At 42.1% G+C, this 20401-nt stretch overlaps 1 protein-coding gene across 2 annotated transcripts in view; it reads left to right on the plus strand.

The window, feature by feature from the left end:
• The first annotated feature begins 1041 nt into the window (after nt 1–1041).
• Nucleotides 1042–20401, plus strand: part of LOC100115415 (GTP-binding protein Di-Ras2) — a 60672-nt gene continuing 41312 nt past the window's right edge. Inside the window, exons 1-2 of one of the 2 annotated variants that reach the window (XM_031929216.1) lie at nt 1042–2551; nt 2703–3229. In XM_031929216.1, the coding sequence (XP_031785076.1) occupies nt 2944–3229 (286 nt within the window). In that variant the 5' untranslated portion in view covers nt 1042–2551; nt 2703–2943. The remainder of the gene's footprint in view (nt 2552–2702; nt 3230–20401) is intronic. The other variant, XM_031929215.1, reaches the window with a different exon arrangement.

Consider the following 20401-nt stretch of genomic DNA (forward strand, 5'->3'; position numbering starts at 1 on the left):
CGCAACCGACGCGAAAACCAAAGACGAAATGCTTAAACGTCGTAGAAGGAAAACATTGTAAATAATAATGTAAATATTGTCATCTCTACCGACCCAAAAAATTCATTACTCTGTAATCACACCGATACAACTCGCAACACATGATACATTTTTGCTCCATTGCTAACCATTCATTGTGTCTCACTTCCCTCTGAAACGCTAAAGACATGTCGGGTTTTTTCTTCAACATATATACATTTTTTCCCGCATCTTAAACTTAATTTTATAACTTTCAGACCTCTTACGACAAATTAGTCACTGTCTCCAACCGCTGTTTCCCATTACCACTTATCTATCGTCGTTATCAGCTTATGTACGTGAGCGTCAGCGCCATGTATATATTTATTCTATTTATTATACCTATTGTAAGGCTTTTCTTCGGTTTTGTTTTTTGCGCCTCTAAGTCTTAATATGTATGCAACTTTGCAAATAAACAACATTAAAAAAAAAGGTTGCTGCTATTATATAGAGAGCAATTTAATTACCGTCGACGGCGCCGGCTAATCGATATAACAAACCTTTTTCATGCATCGCGATGCCCCATACGAAACTGGGGTCCTCGTATCAAATCTTCCCCGAAAAAATCCGCTTCCGAATCATTGAAAAATTTCGATTCCCACTGGAGACCAAACTTCTGATTGGGCCACCCTTCCCCAAAAAAGCACACGCAGCCCTCCGCCACCCTCCGGCCTCGGCTCGGCGTAAAACACGGCCCAACTAACAGATACAAAAGAATGAAAGGGAGACCGACGAAGCATAAAGGAGAGATAAAGAACGTGCGGGAGAATCAGCGGTAGCTGGCGCATAGTCGATGACACATAGGTGAGCCGCCGAGGAGAAGCCGGCCGAGCTTGCGAAGAAGCGAGAGAAAGTCTAAAAAGAGAGCGAGCAGGCTGTAAGTATGGCAGAAGGGAGAGTAAGCATATAGGTACCTACCACCGCACGCTGCTCTTGTGGGAGGGGCGAGCGAAAGCTGCGCACGGCGTCGCGACGCCGCGCGACGCGCTTAGTCGGGCGTCGCTCTCAGCCCTCTCGTCGAGTCGTCGCCAGTGCCTCGCGAAACGACAGCCCGTACGGGCGGCTCTGCCGGTGCAGTTTCGGCGATCGAGTTCGTTATTACTCCTTTGGCCCCGTGCCATGACTCTGCAGTGACATATAAGTACAGTGTGCCTGGAAGCTTGTCGCGCTTTGGATTGGTTCTGAAGAGAAGGCGAATCCTAACCTCAAAACTCGCCGCCTCGCGATTTCGAAGCCGGTCGGGGAGACCAGCGCGGCCTCGATCTCGTCGACTGCCGGTTCGAACGAGGTACGAGAGTGGAATCAGTGCGCGTGTCTCCTGGCAGGCTCTCTCGTCGCTCTTCAAACTCAGCGACAGACGAGAATCCCGGCGGGCGCGAGAGCAGTGGCCCGTGCGGACGAGGAGTCAAAGCCGGCCAGGAGCCGCTCGAAAATAGACGAATTGGAATCGCAATTATAAACCGGCCGCCTTCGCGGAATCGCCAAGCTGGTGCGGACGACCGTCGCCGACAGTCTCTCCGTGGAAACAATCACAAATCACGCAGCGAGCCGCTGCGCCGCGTCAGCGTGGACCGAAATAGCCGTGCGCGTACATTTTGAGCGTAAAGAGCGCGTGTTTTATCGTCGAGGCATCGCACTCGCGCCGGACAAGACATGGCCAGCTGTTGCCCGACGACGAGGACTATCCAACACGATCTAACCTCAAAAGCGAAGTCCAATTGAGAGAGATCTGCGTGCGTCAGAGTGTGTGTTTTTCTGCCACGCGCCGAGACCGAGGTATACTTATAGCAGCAGCAGCAGCAGTCGCGTGCGTTTACGAAATAAACTCCCGTGGAATTCGGGGCGCGGGCATCGTCCCTAAACTCGAATATAAAGAAAAAGAGAAGAAGCGAGGATAGGCGCGGAGAGTGAAGAGAAAGAGAGGGAGGAGAGCAAGAGAAGAGAAAACGGATACGCTGCACATGGTCGAGCGCGTAAAAATAAATTCGGGAGGCGAGAGAGCGAGACGGAAGTGTTGCTGCTGCTGCTGCTGCCGCAACCGCCGCCGCACACAGCCGAGCGCGCAGAGAGGGCAGGCCGAGCTGTATACGTAGAAATCGAAAAAGTCAAACGGCGCCCGATGGCATGAGAATATTCGTGAAAGTTAAAAATATGAGGGAGCCGAGGAGCCGCTGAGATTAATGCGCTCAGACATAACCTACAAAACGCAAATAAACGCGCGCATAACCTAGAAAGCGGGCGAGAGGGAACGATATTTGCGGAGAGTGAGATGCCTGATCCGCAATAAAGTATAGTGAAGTTGTGTGCACGCACGAGGGTGGATAATAAGTACGACTTACCAGGCAGGACGACGCAGAGAAGAGGATCGAGAGCAGCTAGCCGGGCACGAAGGAGCTGTAAACGGCGAGCCGGCAGCGCGCCGCCGCTTATCAGTAGATCGACCCACGCTCGATCGGCCGTTGGGCCTCTGGCAGAGGGCCAATTTTCTCTTTCGGTGCGTCGTCTCTCTCTCTCTCTCTCTCTCTCTCTCTCTCTCTCTCTCTCTCTCTCTCTCTCTCTCTCTCTCTCAGTTGTAATATACAAAACAGAGGAATTTCCGGTGTGGACGAGAGGACGAGTGAATAACAGCCTTTAAAATTCCCCAGGCGCTGCTGGATGCTGCAGCACAAAGGAGTAAACTTTGACAAAGGAGGAGCGCGCGGCTTCTTCACTGCGAAGTAGCACAAAACGTCATTCAGCGATACACCTCCGCCTACGCAGCCGAGCGTCAAAATGTCGCTATAGAAAAGATCTGCGCGCGTAGATACAGCCGTAGCAGCGACGAGCAGAGAGTTAGCAGCCTGCAGAGTCGAGTAGGGAATAGGCTTCAAAACGACTCGATCAAGGATGATGACCGACAGCATGCACTATCAGCAGAGCCTGCGTCGGAAGACGCGCTCGGCCTCGATTTGCGCCCCGGGCAGCTCGAGCATGGAGCAGATGCTGGACGGTGTGCCGCCGAAGGACGCGGCTGCGAGGATGATTCTGGCGACGGGGGGCAAGAAGGACAGCGGCAGCGCCACACCTGAGAGCAGCAGCACGCCCACGAGGCGACGCAGACCGGCCACCAGGTCCCAGAGCGCCAGGGTCTCCGGAGCCAACAAGAGCATCAGGAGGAAGGCTGCTCAGCAAGGTACACCTTCTCTATACCCCTGACTGATTTCATACTTTCTACACCTCTAAGCGGAATTACGCGAAATAATTAAGAAATTAAATTAGAAAGTGGAGTGATTTTTTTTCTGCGTTCACTGCGAAAACTCTATCCCGACTGCAGCGAGTTTCGAAATGGAAAGCTGTTTACTTTTCATCGGCTTCCATTCGACGGGACGAGAGCCGAGGCAGCGGAATTGTTCATTGTTAATAAAGTATCACGACATTCGATAAATTGCATAATATATTATGATAAAATAAATCGGCAAAGAAAGAACAGTGGACGTGTTCGAACTTCGCGAAGCTCGGCTATAGGTGCTTTCCCGCGTGCGATTGAGTAAGAAATCAGCGAGCAGACGGTAAATGTTGATTTACATGCTGGGGAAATCCAGCACTTTTTTCGGGGGGAGAGCACGAGCGATTCCAGCGAAAGCTATAAGTACAAGCGGCCTCCTCTTATTTCGGGAATCAAAACAAATAACTTAGCGCAAAAGTTTTACAGAGATCAATAGGGCGTTGATGATTATTATGTAACTCAAATCGAATAACACACAAATATTGATGCTTTGTTGCGTTGTTTACCGCTAGCTTAGAGATTGCCCGCTCGTATATACTTTGGAAAATTAAGCGATGGTGTATAATAACATGCGAACCCCATATTTTCATGTCGTTTATTAGAAAGCAATTGAAGTCTGCAATGTCCAAACAATGACCACGGAAGTTCATCTGCTTTGATGAGCTATGAAAGTCAAATTCTATAAGGTTACATTCACACTGTAACATTATTGAATGTTACCGATACAATGATGCAGGTATGGATGTTTCAAGGGAATGATTTAGAGATTCGATTTAAATAACTATTGGTGTAATAGTTTTTTTTTTTTTACATGGCATTTGGAACTCGAAAGTTCATCGCCTCATCTACGCAAGCCTTCCACGCTGCCCTATCTTGTGTCAACCCCACCCAAGATGCACCTCTCCGATCGACACCCACCCGTCCTATTTCTACTAGATCCGCTTTTACGTTGTCCTCCCATCTACGTCTAGGTCTACCTAGAGGTCGCGTTACCATCGGCCTGCCCTTCATGACACGCGCTGCCGTACGGTCGTCTCCCATTCTCGCTAAGTGCCCTGCCCATCCCAATCTGCGCGATTTTATTTTTCTGTTAATATTTGGTGACGCGTACAGATTGTGTAACTCATCATTGTGTAGTCTCCTCCATTCCCCGGTTTCCTCATCTTTCTTCGGCCCGTATATTTTTCGCAAGACTTTATTTTCAAATACCCTAAAACGGTTGTCCGCCTGCTTAGTGAGAGCCCACGTTTCGCACCCGTACAGAACCACCGGCAGTATTATTGTTCTGTATATTCGTATTTTAACGTTTTTAGACAACAGCCACGACTTAAGTAAATTACTCACGGCGTAGAAGCAAGCATTACCCGAATGGAGTCTCTTATTTATTTCGACATTAATCTCGTTTCTATCATTTATGGTCGTACCCAGATACCTGAATTCGCTAACCTTTTCAAAAGTAAAATTCCCAACTCTGAGATCTTCCTCCCCTCTGAAGATGCCTAGCTTATCCACAATCATGTACTTTGTTTTTGATTCACTCACTTCTAACCCTGTATACTCCACCGCTTTTATGAGGATTTCCGCGTTTCTTGCTACCGTTTCCCTACAATCCCCCAGTATATCCAAATCATCTGCGTAGCCTAGTATCTGCGTTGTTCCATTAAGCGTTGCGCCCATCTGGCTAACCTGCATTTTTCTAACGGCATACTCTAACGTTAAGTTGATCAACACCGTAGAGAGTCCATCCCCTTGTTTTAAACCATCGTGTATCATAAAGGGTTCTGATACATTACCGCCTACTCGGACCTTTCCCGTGCTTCCGTTCAGACATATTTGAATTAATCTCACGAGTTTTTTTGGTACACCGAGAAGTACTAGAATTTGATACATTTTGCTGCGCTTAATAGAGTCGTACGCTTTCTTAAAATCTATAAATAGTTGGTGTATGGTTTCGCAAAATTCCCACTTTTTCTCTAACAACTGTCTTATGGTAAACATTTGATCGCTCGTCGATCTGTTGCGCCGAAATCCGCACTGATAATCTCCTACTATATCTTCCGCGAATGGAGTGAGTCTAGCTTGTATTACGTTTGACAGAACTTTGTAGCACGTTGCTAAAAGTGAAATACCCCTATAGTTATTGCAGTTTGTCTTATCCCCCTTTTTAAAAATCGGTATAATGATAGATTCCTTCCAATTTTCGGGTATTATTTCATTTTTCCAGATGGCACATACTAGTTTATAGATTTTGAAAGTGAGCTCGACGCCCCCATATTTGAGTAACTCAACTGGTATAGAGTAATTTCCCGCGGCTTTGTTGTTTTTTAGTTTTTTAATCGCGGCCTCTACTTCTTGGTAGCTCGGTTCCTCCACGTGGGGTTCAGCAGTGTGAATTTCGTCCCCTAATTCTTCGCTATTTTCGTGCACGTTTAATAATTTATCGAAATAATTTTTCCACAGCGACAGTAATTCGTTGTCATTTGTTACGAGGTCCCCGTTTTCGTCCTTCATCAATTGCGCTCTACTCCTAAAACCCTTTCTGATGGCGTTAATCCCTCTGTACATTTCGCGGGGGTTATTTTCCTCACTGTTAGTTTCTATTCTCCTAATAAGATTCTTTCGATACTCCCGCTTCTTATTTCTGTAGATCGCGCTCGTCTGTTTCCTTACGTTAGAATACTCTTCTACGGTCCTATCGCTTCTATTTTGTAAGCTATCTAATTTAGCCTTTTTGCGCCTTTCAAACCAGAGTTCGCACTCTTCGTCAAACCATGGTTTGCTCTTTGGCTTTTTCTTTTTACCCAGTACTTTGTTCGCGGCCTCTTTTACCGTTTTTTCGATGTCCCCCCATAAGCTATTCGGTTCGTCATTCCCCTCCGGCGATGTGTTTGCTTCTTCAAGTGCCTGAAACCTGTTATTAATTTCTATCTGGTACCTAATTCGCTCTGTTCTATCTCGTAGTTTCTCAATATCGAAGCTTTCTACCTTGTTTGCTCGCTTACTATTTTGATTCGCTACTAGTCTAGCTCTTAATTTGGCTACTACTAGGAAGTGGTCCGAGTCGCTATCTGCCCCTCTGTAAGCCCTTACGTCAAGAACATTAGTATGACGTCTTTTTTCAACGAGGAAATGATCAATTTGGTTCTGTGTGGCCCCGTCCGGCGATGTCCACGTTGCCTTGTGTATGTTCTTGTGCTTAAAACACGTAGTTTTCATTATAAGATCTTTTGCCGCCGCGAAATTTATGACCCTAATACCGTTATCATTGCTGGCTTCGTGCAGGCTTTCCTTACCTATAGTAGGCCTAAACATTTCCTCCCTACCTATTTTAGCATTGAAATCGCCTAATACTATTCTTGTGTCGTAAGACGCGAACTGGTCGATTACCTGCTCTAAAGTTTCGTAATAGAGATCCTTAGCTTCTTCTTCTTTGTCCTCCGTAGGACAGTGTACATTAATAAATACATATCTATACCATTGACCTTCGATAATGATGTACGAGAGCCTATCATTGACGGATTTGAAACTTTTAACCGAATGTATGATGCTTTTGCTTACGAGAAATCCGGTGCCTAGAGATCCCCCACTCCCGGCCCCATACAGGTACGTGAAGTTACCCGATGCTAGTACTCCGCCATCTGGCCACCGCGATTCCTGTATTGCTACCAAATCTAGATTGTACCTATCAGCTTCCTTTACGAGTTCTTTAAACGTACCTGCTCTGTATAGACTGCGAACATTCCAAGTTCCGACCCTTAAGTCCCTTTTGGTTCGGATTTGATTTTTTTGAGCCATTATGTTAAACCCGCGCGTTTCGGATCCTGTTCCGATCGCAGGTGAGTCCACCGTTCTAGAGGTGATAACCCCCATACCTCTCTAGAACTAAGTATGAGAGCTTTCCGACTTTGACGAGGACTGTGTCCATTCGTCGTCAGACACACTACGGTTTCATTCTCGCATCCTAACGCCCCCCTGCAAGGCAGCGCGCCTTCGCTGGCATCGTTACCGCGTAAGACCAGGTGACGAATCATTCTACACATCCTCTTTCGGGGCAGTTGTCATCGCTCCCGCATCCTCCTCGGCAGCAGGATTTTTGCCCATTTTTGTAATGTGTGATGAAAGAGATAGATTGAGAGATAAGAGATAATGTGATGTATTTTTGTTGTTGTGGTGCTTGCGTAGTGTTTCTAGATGAATGCGTTCGACAGTGTGGGCTCATCACACCCACGCCTGTTCCTATCGGCTGTCCGCGGCTGCTTATTCAATTTATTCGCAGCTAACCTCTTTCTCAGGGGCTGCTCCTCTATCCGCAACCTAAGGACGCGCTGTGTAGTGGTGATAGGCACCCAACCGTCCGATCTGGATGACAACGCCCAAGACCCGCTTAGGGTAGCGGCATTGTAACAGGATTGGTGTAATAGTTAGGATAGTTAAATTAATAGTTGAGTGAGGCGATAACCTTCGATCAAAAATCGATACTTTATATTATGATATGATAATATACGGTGGGTTCTTAGTTCGGTGTGCGAATTTCTTCGTGTTGGAACTCCTCACTGTATTCTCCAGGGTAAATATTGCAAAAGAGAAATATCAAAACCATTCGTTTGTTAATAATCACTCTCTATGCCTAAAAAACTTGAATTCGAGCGGGAGCCCGGAATAATTTTGAAATGTCCCTAGACCATGCGCAGCCAACTTCAGTCCATTTTTTACCATGGCAGAGCCACAGTGGGAGCCACGGCGCTTACCATGGTAAAGCCACGGTGCGAGCCACAGTAGGAGCCACGGCGCTTACCATGGTAAAGCCACGGCGAGTGCCATGGTAGGGCAATGGTAGAGCCGTGGTACAGCCATAGTATGGCCATAGTGAAGCCGCGTTAGAGGTTCGAGACAGGCCACGGGGAACATTTATTCAATGGTCACCCCGAGGCCTGTCTCGAACTTCTAACGCGGCTTCACCATGGCCATACTATAGCTGTATCACGGCTCTACCATTGCCCTACCATGGCACTCGCCGTGGCTTTACCATGGTAAGCGCCGTGGCTCCTACTGTGGCTCGCGCCGTGGCTTTACCATGGTAAGCGACGTGGCTCCTACTGTGGCTCGCGCCGTGGCTTTACCATGGTAAACGACGTGGCCCCTACTGTGGCTCGCGCCGTGGCTTTACCATGGTAAACGACGTGGCTCCTACTGTGGCTCACGCCGTGGCTTTACCCTGGTAAGCGCCATGGCTTCTACTGTGGCTCACGCCGTGGCTTTACCCTGGTAAGCGCCATGGCTTCTACTGTGGCTCACGCCGTGGCTTTACCCTGGTAAGCGCCATGGCTTCTACTGTGGCTCACGCCGTGGCTTTACCCTGGTAAGCGCCATGGCTTCTACTGTGGCTCTGCCATGGTAAAAAATGGACTGAGGTTGGCCGCGCATGGTCTAGGGACATTTCGAAATTATTCCGGGCTCCCGCTCGAATTCAAGTTTTTTAGGCATAGAGAGTGATTATTAACAAACGAATGGTTTTGATATTTCTCTTTTGCAATATTTACCCTGGAGAATACAGTGAGGAGTTCCAACACGAAGAAATCCGCACACCGAACTAAGAACCCACCGTATATTATCATATCATAATATAAAGTATCGATTTTTGATCGAAGGTTATCGCCTCACTCAACTATTAATTTAACTATCCTAACTATTACACCAATAGTTATATAAATCGAATCTCTAAATCATTCCCTTTAAACATCCATACCTGAATCATTGTATCGATAACATTCAAAGCACCTTATCATGGTGCTTTATCGTTTCGATTGATATCCCGACACCAGCCACGGTATTGCCCTCACTGTGAACGCACTCTTAGAATCATTGAAATGGTAAATATATACTTTAAACTCGATATGCGAGGTACAAATTTCGAATCAAAGAGCGGAGAGTGTGGAACTTTATTAATCAAACGTATAATCACGCGGGTAATTTATCTTTTCGAGTTGTGTATATAGTAGAAATTAATAATTTTAGCAAAAATTTAATTTTGCACTTGTATGAATATACATAGAAACGTCTGATATTAATAATATACGGCCAAATAATCATCTAATTGGTTTCCGAAAGAATAAATAAAGCAAAGAAACTCGGTCAATCACAGCAAAAACGAAATATTCTTAACACAAAGACGCTTTGTAAATGGACAGAAAAAAGCATGACGCTTATATACGCCCCTGAAAGTTATTCAACATGCAAAACAATTGATTATAAAGCTCGTCTGCATCAAAATCAATGAACGAACAGTTTCTAAATTACAAACACCAGAGTTATATATCGCTCCAATATTTTTTTGCAGTGTTTACAATCCGAAAAGAACGCCAGCCATAACAATCCACGCTTCTGGGTACGATGTTGTACAATAGGTCACATTCGTAAACCAAAAGCAGAAAACTTGACAGAGACCCCCAACGTTTTATATACATATACATTTTAAAAATATACCTGTCTGTGACTATCAATAAAATAACAAGATGATTCAGAAATAATAGTTGAGAATAATGTGGGTCCGATTCAAGTATATCACAATACGAGAAATCGCAAAACCAGTTTTTCAAAATTTGGTGCTTTTATACGCGAAACGGTGCCCTGAAGTCAAGTGTGTACACACGTACATGCTCGCGCGCGCACACACGCACACACGACTGTCTTCTCGTTACGCACGTATGCGCGTATATATAGGTGTACACGCCGTTCTCGGTTAATTATCGGAAATCGAAGAGACGCAGTCGAAGCTATAGATAAAGAAATCCTGATATATTAATGATAAGGAAAGGGTCGTAGATTGCCTGCGCCGTATATATAAGAACATGAATTATTGCCCGGAGTTTGATGGCCGTTTCAAAGGCCGTGCTTAAAAAGTGTCATCTGAACCCGGCCGGAGCACGCAAATGGCGAAAAATTCGTTCCGTCGATCTCTGATTCGAATCGAATACGCGATTGCATTGGACTTGATGCGGAAATAAAGCATTATTTCCATCTTCGTAGAGGCAATGATTGATTCCTTCTAAAAAAAAAAAATGCCGTTCAATTTATTTCTCGGTATATGATCGTTAAAAATTATGCACTTTCCTTGGCGAATTTGGAGAGGAAAGCTTCGTCAAGCATCGAGAATATTTCCAAGCGCGCGTACGAATACCAGCAGTTTTATATAAAGCTGCATATCTTATAATCCGATCAGCATATCCTCGACAATCTCCCAACGTACGCGAACACTCGCGTATGCATAGGTTTAGGTATATGGGAAAGTTTACGAGAAAAATGCACTTTTCTGGTTGCAGAAACCGAAGTAAACAAATGTTGAGGCACACGACCGCAACTATTTTTTCTTATCGTATACATGTTTAGAACAATGCAAAACCACGTTCCACACTAAAAAAGTGCCTTGTGACACTGTTTTATAGGCTCCTTAAATTCGTCTTAGAATAGCCATTGTTCAACGGCATGTACCGAATGCATAAGGACACAAACAGAAAATGTAAACGGGAAAAGAGCTTCGATTTTTTTTTCGGTTTCTGCAACCAGAAAAGTGCATTTTTCTCGTACAATATTCCCCATATACGTATAAGCGTGGCAAGGGGTCGCGACTATGCGCAGGCACGCGTGCACCTAAGAGGCTTGCTCCCACGCAAACCGGCGGCCGTTGCGGTTTTGCCAGCCTGATTGATAATTGTTTCTCGGGATACAGAATCAATTGGCAGCCGCCGCCACCACTGGCGCCATTACCGTGCTGATGATTACTGGCTCGATTCCGCCCTCCGACACGCGTTAATTGGGCTTCGTGTGTATATGTTTGACAAAAACGCGCGCGCGCGAGATAGAGAGAGGGGGGGGGGGTCTGTCGCGGTTGTTAGGTTCGTTTGTGCGTACCGGGCGACCCGATGATATCTCGTATAATTGAGAGGGAGAGCGGCGTGGCCGCGCGATTGTTTTCCCTGTTTTTTACGGCGAGCCATCAGCCGCGCTGGAGGATATATTATCAGATTTATAACGGATGCAGGACAAGGTTGTGCTAATTTCTGATTGGTCGAATGGCGGCTGATGCGTCTTTGAAGCTGACCCGCGACGAAAGCCAGCCGAGAAGCCGCAGCACTATAGAGAAGCGCATATTTATATATATATATATATATATATATATATATATATATATATATATATATATATACTTGAGGGGAAATCATTGTATTAGGACTTTTCACGACATTTCCACATAGAAAGGTGCGGGCGTTATTTCGTTAAAATTATTGAACGCTTTATTTCGCTAAAATTAATCGCCACGATATGAGCCATATATGCTTTTATTCAAAAACGACGAGTATCATCATATTATATTATACAAATAATTTGATACGATAATAATTTAATGGAAAAGCTTTGAATACACTCTCTCGCGCTCTGACGTCGATAATTCAAGTAATCCCGCCTTCCGCGAATAATCCCCTGTTGTTTATTATTTGTCTGCAGCTGCTGAATATAAACAAAACTCGGGTGGCACGAATCGTTCAAGACGGCGGCTGGTTCATTATTATTTTGCTTCCTCCTAGAGGAAACTTTGTAATAGTAAAATTTTGAGTTTCTTCAAAACTTCTAGAAAATACTTTTTAGTGTGTTGGAATTTCAAATCAAGTGTTTTTAGAAAATGTCCGTATGGATGTGTGTGTGTGTGTGTGTGTGTGTGCGTGTGTGGGTATGTGTGTGTATACCGTAATATTTCTGGAACTACTCCGTCAATATCAATAAAATTTGACATGCATATATATGTTTGGATTCTGAATTCGGGAAAAACAGTTATTTTTTATTTTCTCAACTACATTTTTTTATGGCCATTTTTCGATTTTTGAAAAACTCTATTTTGCGTTTTTTTCAATCATCTCATTGATACAATTCAGCTATAATGCACTTGAAAGAGAATAAAATTACCTACTTTTCCTCGTTTGGTGCTTGGGATCGACTGCTTTGTTCGGCAGATAAAATGAAAAAGGTGATTTTTTTTTAAACTAGGAATGAAGGCGCGCGAAGCGCGCTCCTTATTCTATCTATGTCTAATAACCCTGGTAGAAAAAACAACATAAGTTTTGGGTACACTAATTTCTGCTAATATTTTTACCATATTACCTACCATATGTTACCATATTCTGTAATACTTTTAATATAAATATATTAACAACGCCCAAAGTCGTTGTCGTTAAGGTCTGAGAAGTGAATTTGAAGAAAAGTTCAGTAGAAGAGTCAGTGAGTATAAGCCTATTATTACAACCCTATTCATTTGCATTGTAAAAAAGCTAGGCAATTGAAATTTTACACAGATACTTGATATGCTACCTATAAAAACATGTAATCCAGATGATTTTAATTTAACTGTTTTCATTCATATTTTCACATTGAGGCACATGTGAATTTTTTAATTTGGCGGGTCACATTTTGCTTATAGGCAATTACGCAGTAAATACTATCTCTAGCACATTGTATTTTTGGTTTTCAGTGTATTTTTACATGAAGAAAGTGATAAATATTTTGCCTTTCTTGTCAAGACATTAATAAGAATTTTAACTCTTAACAGTCGTGAGAGATTTTGAGATCGATGCCTATTTCTCTATTTTTGCATTTGCTCTCATTCGAAAACTAACGGGTCTAGAGAGCGCATATTTTACATATAGATTTATTTTGTGTCAATGAAACAATATACAAAGTTCAATTAACCTTAACTGAAATACTTTTTATTTCGATTCCGACACTGATGTGAATAACTTATACGACTAAATAATTATCATGGGTGTTGAAGTCGAAATCAAAAGTATTTCAGTTAAGGTCAATTCAACTTTAAATATTTTCACAACTAAAACAGAAATATATATGCAAAAAATGAGCTCTCTAGAAATTAGTTTTTTAATGAGAGCAAATGCAATGCAATGGAAAAATCTCAAAATCTCTCACAACTATTAAAAGTAAATATTCTCATTAATGCCTTAACAAAAAAGCCAAAATATTTATCATTTTCTCCAGGTAAAAATACACTGGAAACCGGAAATACAATGTGCTAGAGATAGTAGTTACTGCGTGACTGTCTGTAAGCAAAATGTGAGCCGCTAAATTAAAAAATTCACATTGCCGTTGGTGTGAAAATATGAATGAAAACAGTTCAATTATCTAGATTACATATTTTAAAATTTAAAGGGCATTGTAGTGATAAACTCAAATTCACTGACTCGGATACTGAACTTTTCTTTAAATTCACTTAAACCTCACCGTGGGCGACTTTGGGCACGGAGACACAATATATCTTTATACTTTTTATTCTTTTAATTGCACTTCTCACTTATATTTAAAAAAAAACTAAATAACATACACACACACACACATTATTACCTACTTCAAATAGGGTTAGGGTGACACTTTTCAATGCACATGTTTCAATGCTACACTTTTGGTAATGATTAATTTATCAAGATTTCTTGTTGATAATATTGCATATATTTTTTTCTGAATCCGCTATTCAGATTTCATACTATTTAACCTCATTTCATTTTATTTTAAACACCTGAAAAATTTCTACCAGGGTTATGACTGTTATGAGGGTTATGAATTTAAAGCGTGTGGGTTCTCATCTGTTACCTAGGCAACCGACCATAGCAACCAATCAGAATCACGTATTAAAGGCTTCACAACCAAGTCCATCATTTTTTTAAGAGAGGATTCATATCTCTGAAACTAAACGTCATAACGTCGGGGAAAAAATTATGTCGATGGTTCACGTGTTAAACTATATCCCATTAAAATTTCAAGTGATTTGACTACTTACTTTTTCAGTAATAAATCAAAAACTGAAAAAAATGAGTTTTTTTTGCCTCGATTACGGACGCAAAAAGGCCTTATTACACTTGAGATTTCGGAAAAAAGTAGATGTTTTATGTGTTTTGGCTAACTTCATTGCATAGCTTTCAAACCCCTATGGTTCGTCAGATATCAAGGTTTCAATTTTTTGTTTTAAATTTTTGAATTCCTTATATCTCTAAAACAATGTAGTCAAATGCTTCAAAATTTTATTTGATGATTCACTATAAAAAAAGCTACCTGCTGCTGAAATTTTAAACAATTTCGTCGAGCGGTTTTCAACTAAAGAGCTAAAATGTAAAAATCGTTTTCTTGAAAATTGCGCGAGCGACCTATCTAATGAATAGGCGGTTGTTTTGATGGTTAGGTTGGTTAGGGACATACGTAAACATGCGTGAATTTCTGGGAAAAAAAATTGACGACATTGTTCATATTCTATAATAAAAAAACCGAGGGGTCTGCAAACTTTTGGACAATCAACCATCCAAAACTTATAAAAAATTATGTATCAAAAACCGCCGCATACATTAGCAAGCATATATATAGATATATTAAAACAATATTTTATTTATTAGACCTATAAATTCAGTTGGAGGAAGCTACGTGCCAATGAATTGGCAGCGTTTTCTTTTTATACAGAAAAAAGGTTGAACCGCTTGTGCTATTGCATTCCGTTGATAATAAACGCGACCGACGTCGCAGTGCCAACTTTTGACTTTATGTATAACAACTCACAATTTTTCCCTTTTTACACGCATTGGCGCAGCGTGAGAGGTTCTAACGAATATAAATGTTTCTGCTCGATTGACGCATATACAGAAATCGAGCGTAAATCAAGAACCATAAAAATTTTATTTTCCCGGGTAAAAGAAGTCAGATCAAAGGAACGAAGAAGTGCTGGTCGCGCTTTGCTACACTCCCGAAAGTGTATTTTTAGCTTCGAGTGTGTTTTTACGCGGGCAGAAATAATTAGGCATGACTGTAATCCAGTATTTATTATCAATATAAGCGCAGACTTGGAACTTCCGGTGGTAAACTCGCTCGGCGGTGCGGAGGCTTTCAAATATTTGACTAGTAGGAATACGCGCAGGGTTCCGAAAATAAAATCGATCGATGCTTTACCCTGCGCGTTAGCACGGGGTTACAGGATCTTGGATTTTTATTGCGTTTGTTATTTACCATGCACTTCACAGCCTTTGAGTTTTCGCGCGCACAATTATTTTGATCCCTCCATATATTGTGGGTTGCTTTAGTGGGCGAGGCCGGATTAATTGCTATATATTATACATAAAGTTTTCATAGCGATCTGAAACCACGTTGCAGTTGCGTGAACTTAAATTCAGATATGCGTTTGACGTTGATGGTCTTGAGGATTTAGAAACTCCGACGCTTTGTTGGTCTTGCAATAATTAATAGAAAATAAATATTTGCCCCTTCGCGATGTATATAGATCCGCTGACTTTATATACTTTTTGTAAAATTAGTACATGTGCGTCGGGTGTTTGCGGTGTCAACGTGCTCGCGATGAAAATAAAATTTTATTAATTGGAAGAAAACGGTTGTACGCTACTATCGTGATTCTCAGTTAAACATCATTTTCTCTTTGAGTCTTTGCGTGTGATCGCTTACGTGAACTTACGATGCACAAATTCGTAAAAGTGGAAATCCAATTTCACTCGATACTCCATCAAGAGTTTCACGTTGAGTGAAAATCATGCTCTAAAATTTAATGCGCTAAATATTCATAGGTTTTAAAATTCTGGACACGAAATTTATTAAATCATGAAGATCATCTTAAAAAATTGATCCTCATTTTGATTGCTTATGCTATGGGCACTAATAATCTTAAAATCTAAGATGTTTAACGATTTCTGTACTCAAAGGAAGCAACGTTTGGTGCGCAGCGCGCTTGACGGTCACCTTTGACACTCGCGAAACATCACGCAGGAAATTTAATGAAAACATTATGATGAGAAAATACTTGCCGTGTATCGTAGGAGTAGTAGGGTTCTGGGAGAAATGTTCACCATAGTTTGGTCAGTTAATTGGGAATTTTCAGAGTTAAAGCTGTGTTAGCATAGTTGTTAAAGTGTGAGTATACATTTTACACTTATAACAAATCATGTATAGTATAGGTTTTAATATAATTTCAAATTTAAGATTCGAACAGCGAGTAAAATGATCAAGGCAAGCATTATTTCTACCTTAAGGGAGTTCACAAGTAAAAAAGATAACGCTGAGATAATTCTGAAATTTTGTACACAGATTCGCATATGCTTCAAAAGCATCTACATCGATTTTCAGAAAGCCAGGGTACCTATAAGTCGAGAAATTAATGTTTTTCGGGTAATCTTATGGGTAATCGCGATTTCGTTGTAATCATTCATGCATTGTTACTGTTCAACTCCCTTAAGCCACGTCTTCTGCGTGATTTCCTTTCGAAGGACCTTTGAATCCGCACACGCGCATTGCAAGAAGCCTTAAAAAATAAATTCAACTAGCGCGCTTCTTGTTTTGCGCATAAGGCACGACCGCTGACGCTTGCGCATCGCGTTCGTAATGCCTGTCGGTGCTTATACAGTATTATCCTGTTTTTTTTTCAATATTGTTGTCAAAGTTTTGATTGGTATTCTTCTGGCGGTCATCAACACTATCATCAATACTACTGGAAAATTAGTAACTTATTTGTATTTGTATCAATTATTTATTTTTGTTTGTAGATATTCTTAAAATATATCTTATTTTAATTTTATTCTATTTTAATTTCAGATAAATAATACAACACTTTTGTATCGCAGTTTTCAAGAGGAAGTAAACAAAAGGATGATATTTCGTTTGTAGGATTTCAATTAGAATATTAGAAAATTGATTGTTTAGGTATTTAGCATAGTTTAGAGGGATGTAGTAAGCTACTTAGAGCTTATCTTCAATCTAAGCAATTTTCTTGATTGAGTTTAGGTTTTTCTAGTTCAGTATATACACTTGAATTTTGAAAGTGAATTGTACTAATTCAGCTTAAAAGATTTAATTAATATAGCGTACCTCGTAATATGATGCCAAGTTACACGGATTGTATTCGGCGATTACGTATTTCCTAAATTATGCATTTTTTATAATTTAATTAAAAAAGTGGTTTAATTTTGTATATATGTATGAGATAAAGGCCAAAATATAACTTTCAGCTTTTAATAATATAGGAAAATTGCTGAAAATAATTGGGTTGGATGGGGCATGTTGCACCGAAGTTATTATTGAATTTATGTATCAAAAAATCGCTTTTAGGGTTGTGTATGTCAAAAAGTGTTAAAAAAAAGTTTGCCACGGTAAAAAGTTGTATTTTAAAAATGTCTACAACATTTATATTTAACATTTTCATGTAAAACGTAAATCCGTAATGTTTTATGGCAAATAATTGGTTTTTTAGCTATAAAAAATCGATTTTGGGCTATAAGCTCGAGTTCTAAGCATTTTCATGATTTGATGTTAATGGGGAAAAAGTTGTATTTGTCAAAGATCTATAACTTTTCCATTTAACTTTTTTAGCGATTTTTGGAGGTGACCGCATTCTGCGTATACGTGCAGGATCAAGCCCAAAATAAATCTGTCAGCTTAGTATTACGAGGGGAGTTCGCACACAAACTTTTAGCCCGATTGATCCAAGGCTTTCCGAGATAATCGCATCACAGGAAAATTTATATTAAAAAAACGCTTAAAAATCGAACAAATTGTGCCCGCATTTCAAAACGGCGTAGAGGATCGGGATAAAAAAAATTTTTAGCTTTTGCAAAAGGAGACTTCTCCTAAAATTTCAGCCCGATCGGTCGTAAATTGCGTGAGATATCGTATCTCACGCATTTTTCGCACACGAAACTATAAGGCACTTCCGTGTCGCGGTCGTGCCTAATAAACAGATAAAAAAGCTCAAGTATATATAGTTTCCCGAAAACACCTTGCATCGAGAACTAAATTCCTCAAGGAGGTAGCCCATGGGCTAGAGGAGATAACCCAATTCTATGGTATGGTCCAGCTTCGAGGAACTATAATTAATCATTCATTGACGAGCCAGCATGAGTCCTCCTCTCCCCTAACAAAAAAAAAACCTCTCCCTTCGTGCCGCGCACAACGACCCTCCGACTGGAAAAAAAAATAAAAACTCCCCGCAGCTTCGGAAGCGCTAATGAATTCGCGGACCGATTTCGAAAGACTGGACCAGATCAACACGTGCACCATCTGTGTATATAGCAGCAGTGGCAGAGATGCGAACGAGAGAGAGAGAGAGAGACGCTTTTAGAACCAACCAATAATCGATATGTATAGCAAGGGGAGAAGAGGGGGCGAGCGCGCGCGCGCGAGAGAGAGAGAGAGAGAGAGAGAGAGAGAGAGAGAGATGCACAGGTACGAGGTGCAGGAGGGGGAGAGGGGGAGGATAAAGAGTCCGCTGGAGTGATCTGCCGTCGTTCCTCACTCTCTGTTCGTCGGCTTTTTTTCTGCTCGCCAGCTTTATTGTGTTACATGCTGTGTGTGTGTGGAGGTTGCGGGGGTGCGAAGGGACGAGGAGGGTGGATGGGTTGCTCCGCTGTGTAGGCTCACGCTGCGGCTCGTCTGGAGAGTATATAGCCGGGAGGGGGTCGGCAGATGGGATGACGGTTGGAACATTTTTTTGGTATAGTCGCGGTCCGGCGCTGGTCGCTTATGACAGCTTCGCCCGTCGAAACGAAATGGATGCACCTACTTCAGTGAGGACAGATATTTTTTATTATAATACGCGCGTCTTCGAAATATTTATCCATAAGCCATTAAGGTCTGCTCATACGTTTGATCGGAGAGTGGCAATATCGATTATTGCTCGCAGTTGTTTTTACCCGCGTACGCGTGATTTGTTAAGAATGAATCCGTAGCCCACCGAATGCAAATTACAATGGTTTTAAAAAAGCTCCTTGCCCGCATTGTTCCACGCTCAAGTGGGTCGCTCTTAAAAAATTCGAATGCCTCAGCTTGCCCAATCCTCGACTTTTCTTCTTCGCCGGCGATTTAAAAATTCCTCCTATTGTTCGCCAAACAACTCGCGCAAAGCTCTCATCGCTTTCAGAGCAGCACACACACACACGCTCGCCCGCAAGCGTGTCTGTACGCTCTAATATTGAATAACAGTATAACTCGCTGTATCAGTAGAAACGATCCGTGAACTGTCGGACGCGAAAGTTTAATAATAATGCCGGAGCATAACATATTCTCATCAGATACACTGAAAAATAACACAGCCATTTTAACTGAACTTGCACCAGTAATCCCTCATTGTACGAAGACTCGCCAAAATTACCGTAGAGTTCAGCAGTTTTAAAGAATCAATTTGGTCGTTTTTGCTGGTGTCCCGCGGAAGTGACAATTTTACGAGTCACGACTCGCCAAAACTACCAGTGGCACACCGTTGTTCTTACTAAACAGTCGTTACGGTGGCAGAACGGTTAAAACTACCGGACTTTACAGCAGAAACGACTGTGTTTTTTTTCAGTGTAATCAACAACACGCCGTTGCCGCGCGCGCTACCAGTTATACGCCACGAGTCTGCGGACGACGCAACCTGTTGAAAATTCACCATCTGGATCAGCACGCGAGCGTCGCGGCTTCTTTCCTCTTTCATATATGCTATGCAAGAGGAATTAAATATTTCAACTGCTCTTGTTTCGACCAGTTATCCGATACGCTTAACGATACCTCAGTGGTGGTTGAGCTTTAACAATTCTGTAATGAAATATTCACGTGTGTTATTATAAATTTTCCGAGGCTCGTTAGCGGTGTTTCCAAAATATTTTTCGAAAATTCGGCTGAAACGTTCCTCTTCCGGAATCACTGAGGCGTCGTGCGCGTTTGAAGCGCTAAAAATTTGCATAAAACTGTGCAAATCTATGCAAATTCAGAGTGGAACTAGGTCTTTTACTTTTTCCATGATAAGCTCGCAGAGTCACTCGCTCAAGCAGGCAGTAAGGGCTTTCGCGCAGTGGACGGATGATCGCGTCGTACACCGGGCAACTTCTTCCGCCCGATGTTTATGTCATTTTTCTCGCCGAGGAACCAATCGCCCGGTGATTTATCGCATTTCTCCGGGATGCGGTGGGTGGTTTCTTTCGGCGGAAGTGTTGTTAGCCGACTTTTTTAAAATTATAAATTATATTTTGACGAGGGTTGTACGGAGAGCGAGGCCGCGAAAGT

The sequence above is a fragment of the Nasonia vitripennis genome, chromosome 4 (genome assembly GCF_009193385.2).
Source record: "Nasonia vitripennis strain AsymCx chromosome 4, Nvit_psr_1.1, whole genome shotgun sequence".
Taxonomy (NCBI): Eukaryota; Metazoa; Arthropoda; class Insecta; order Hymenoptera; family Pteromalidae; genus Nasonia; species Nasonia vitripennis.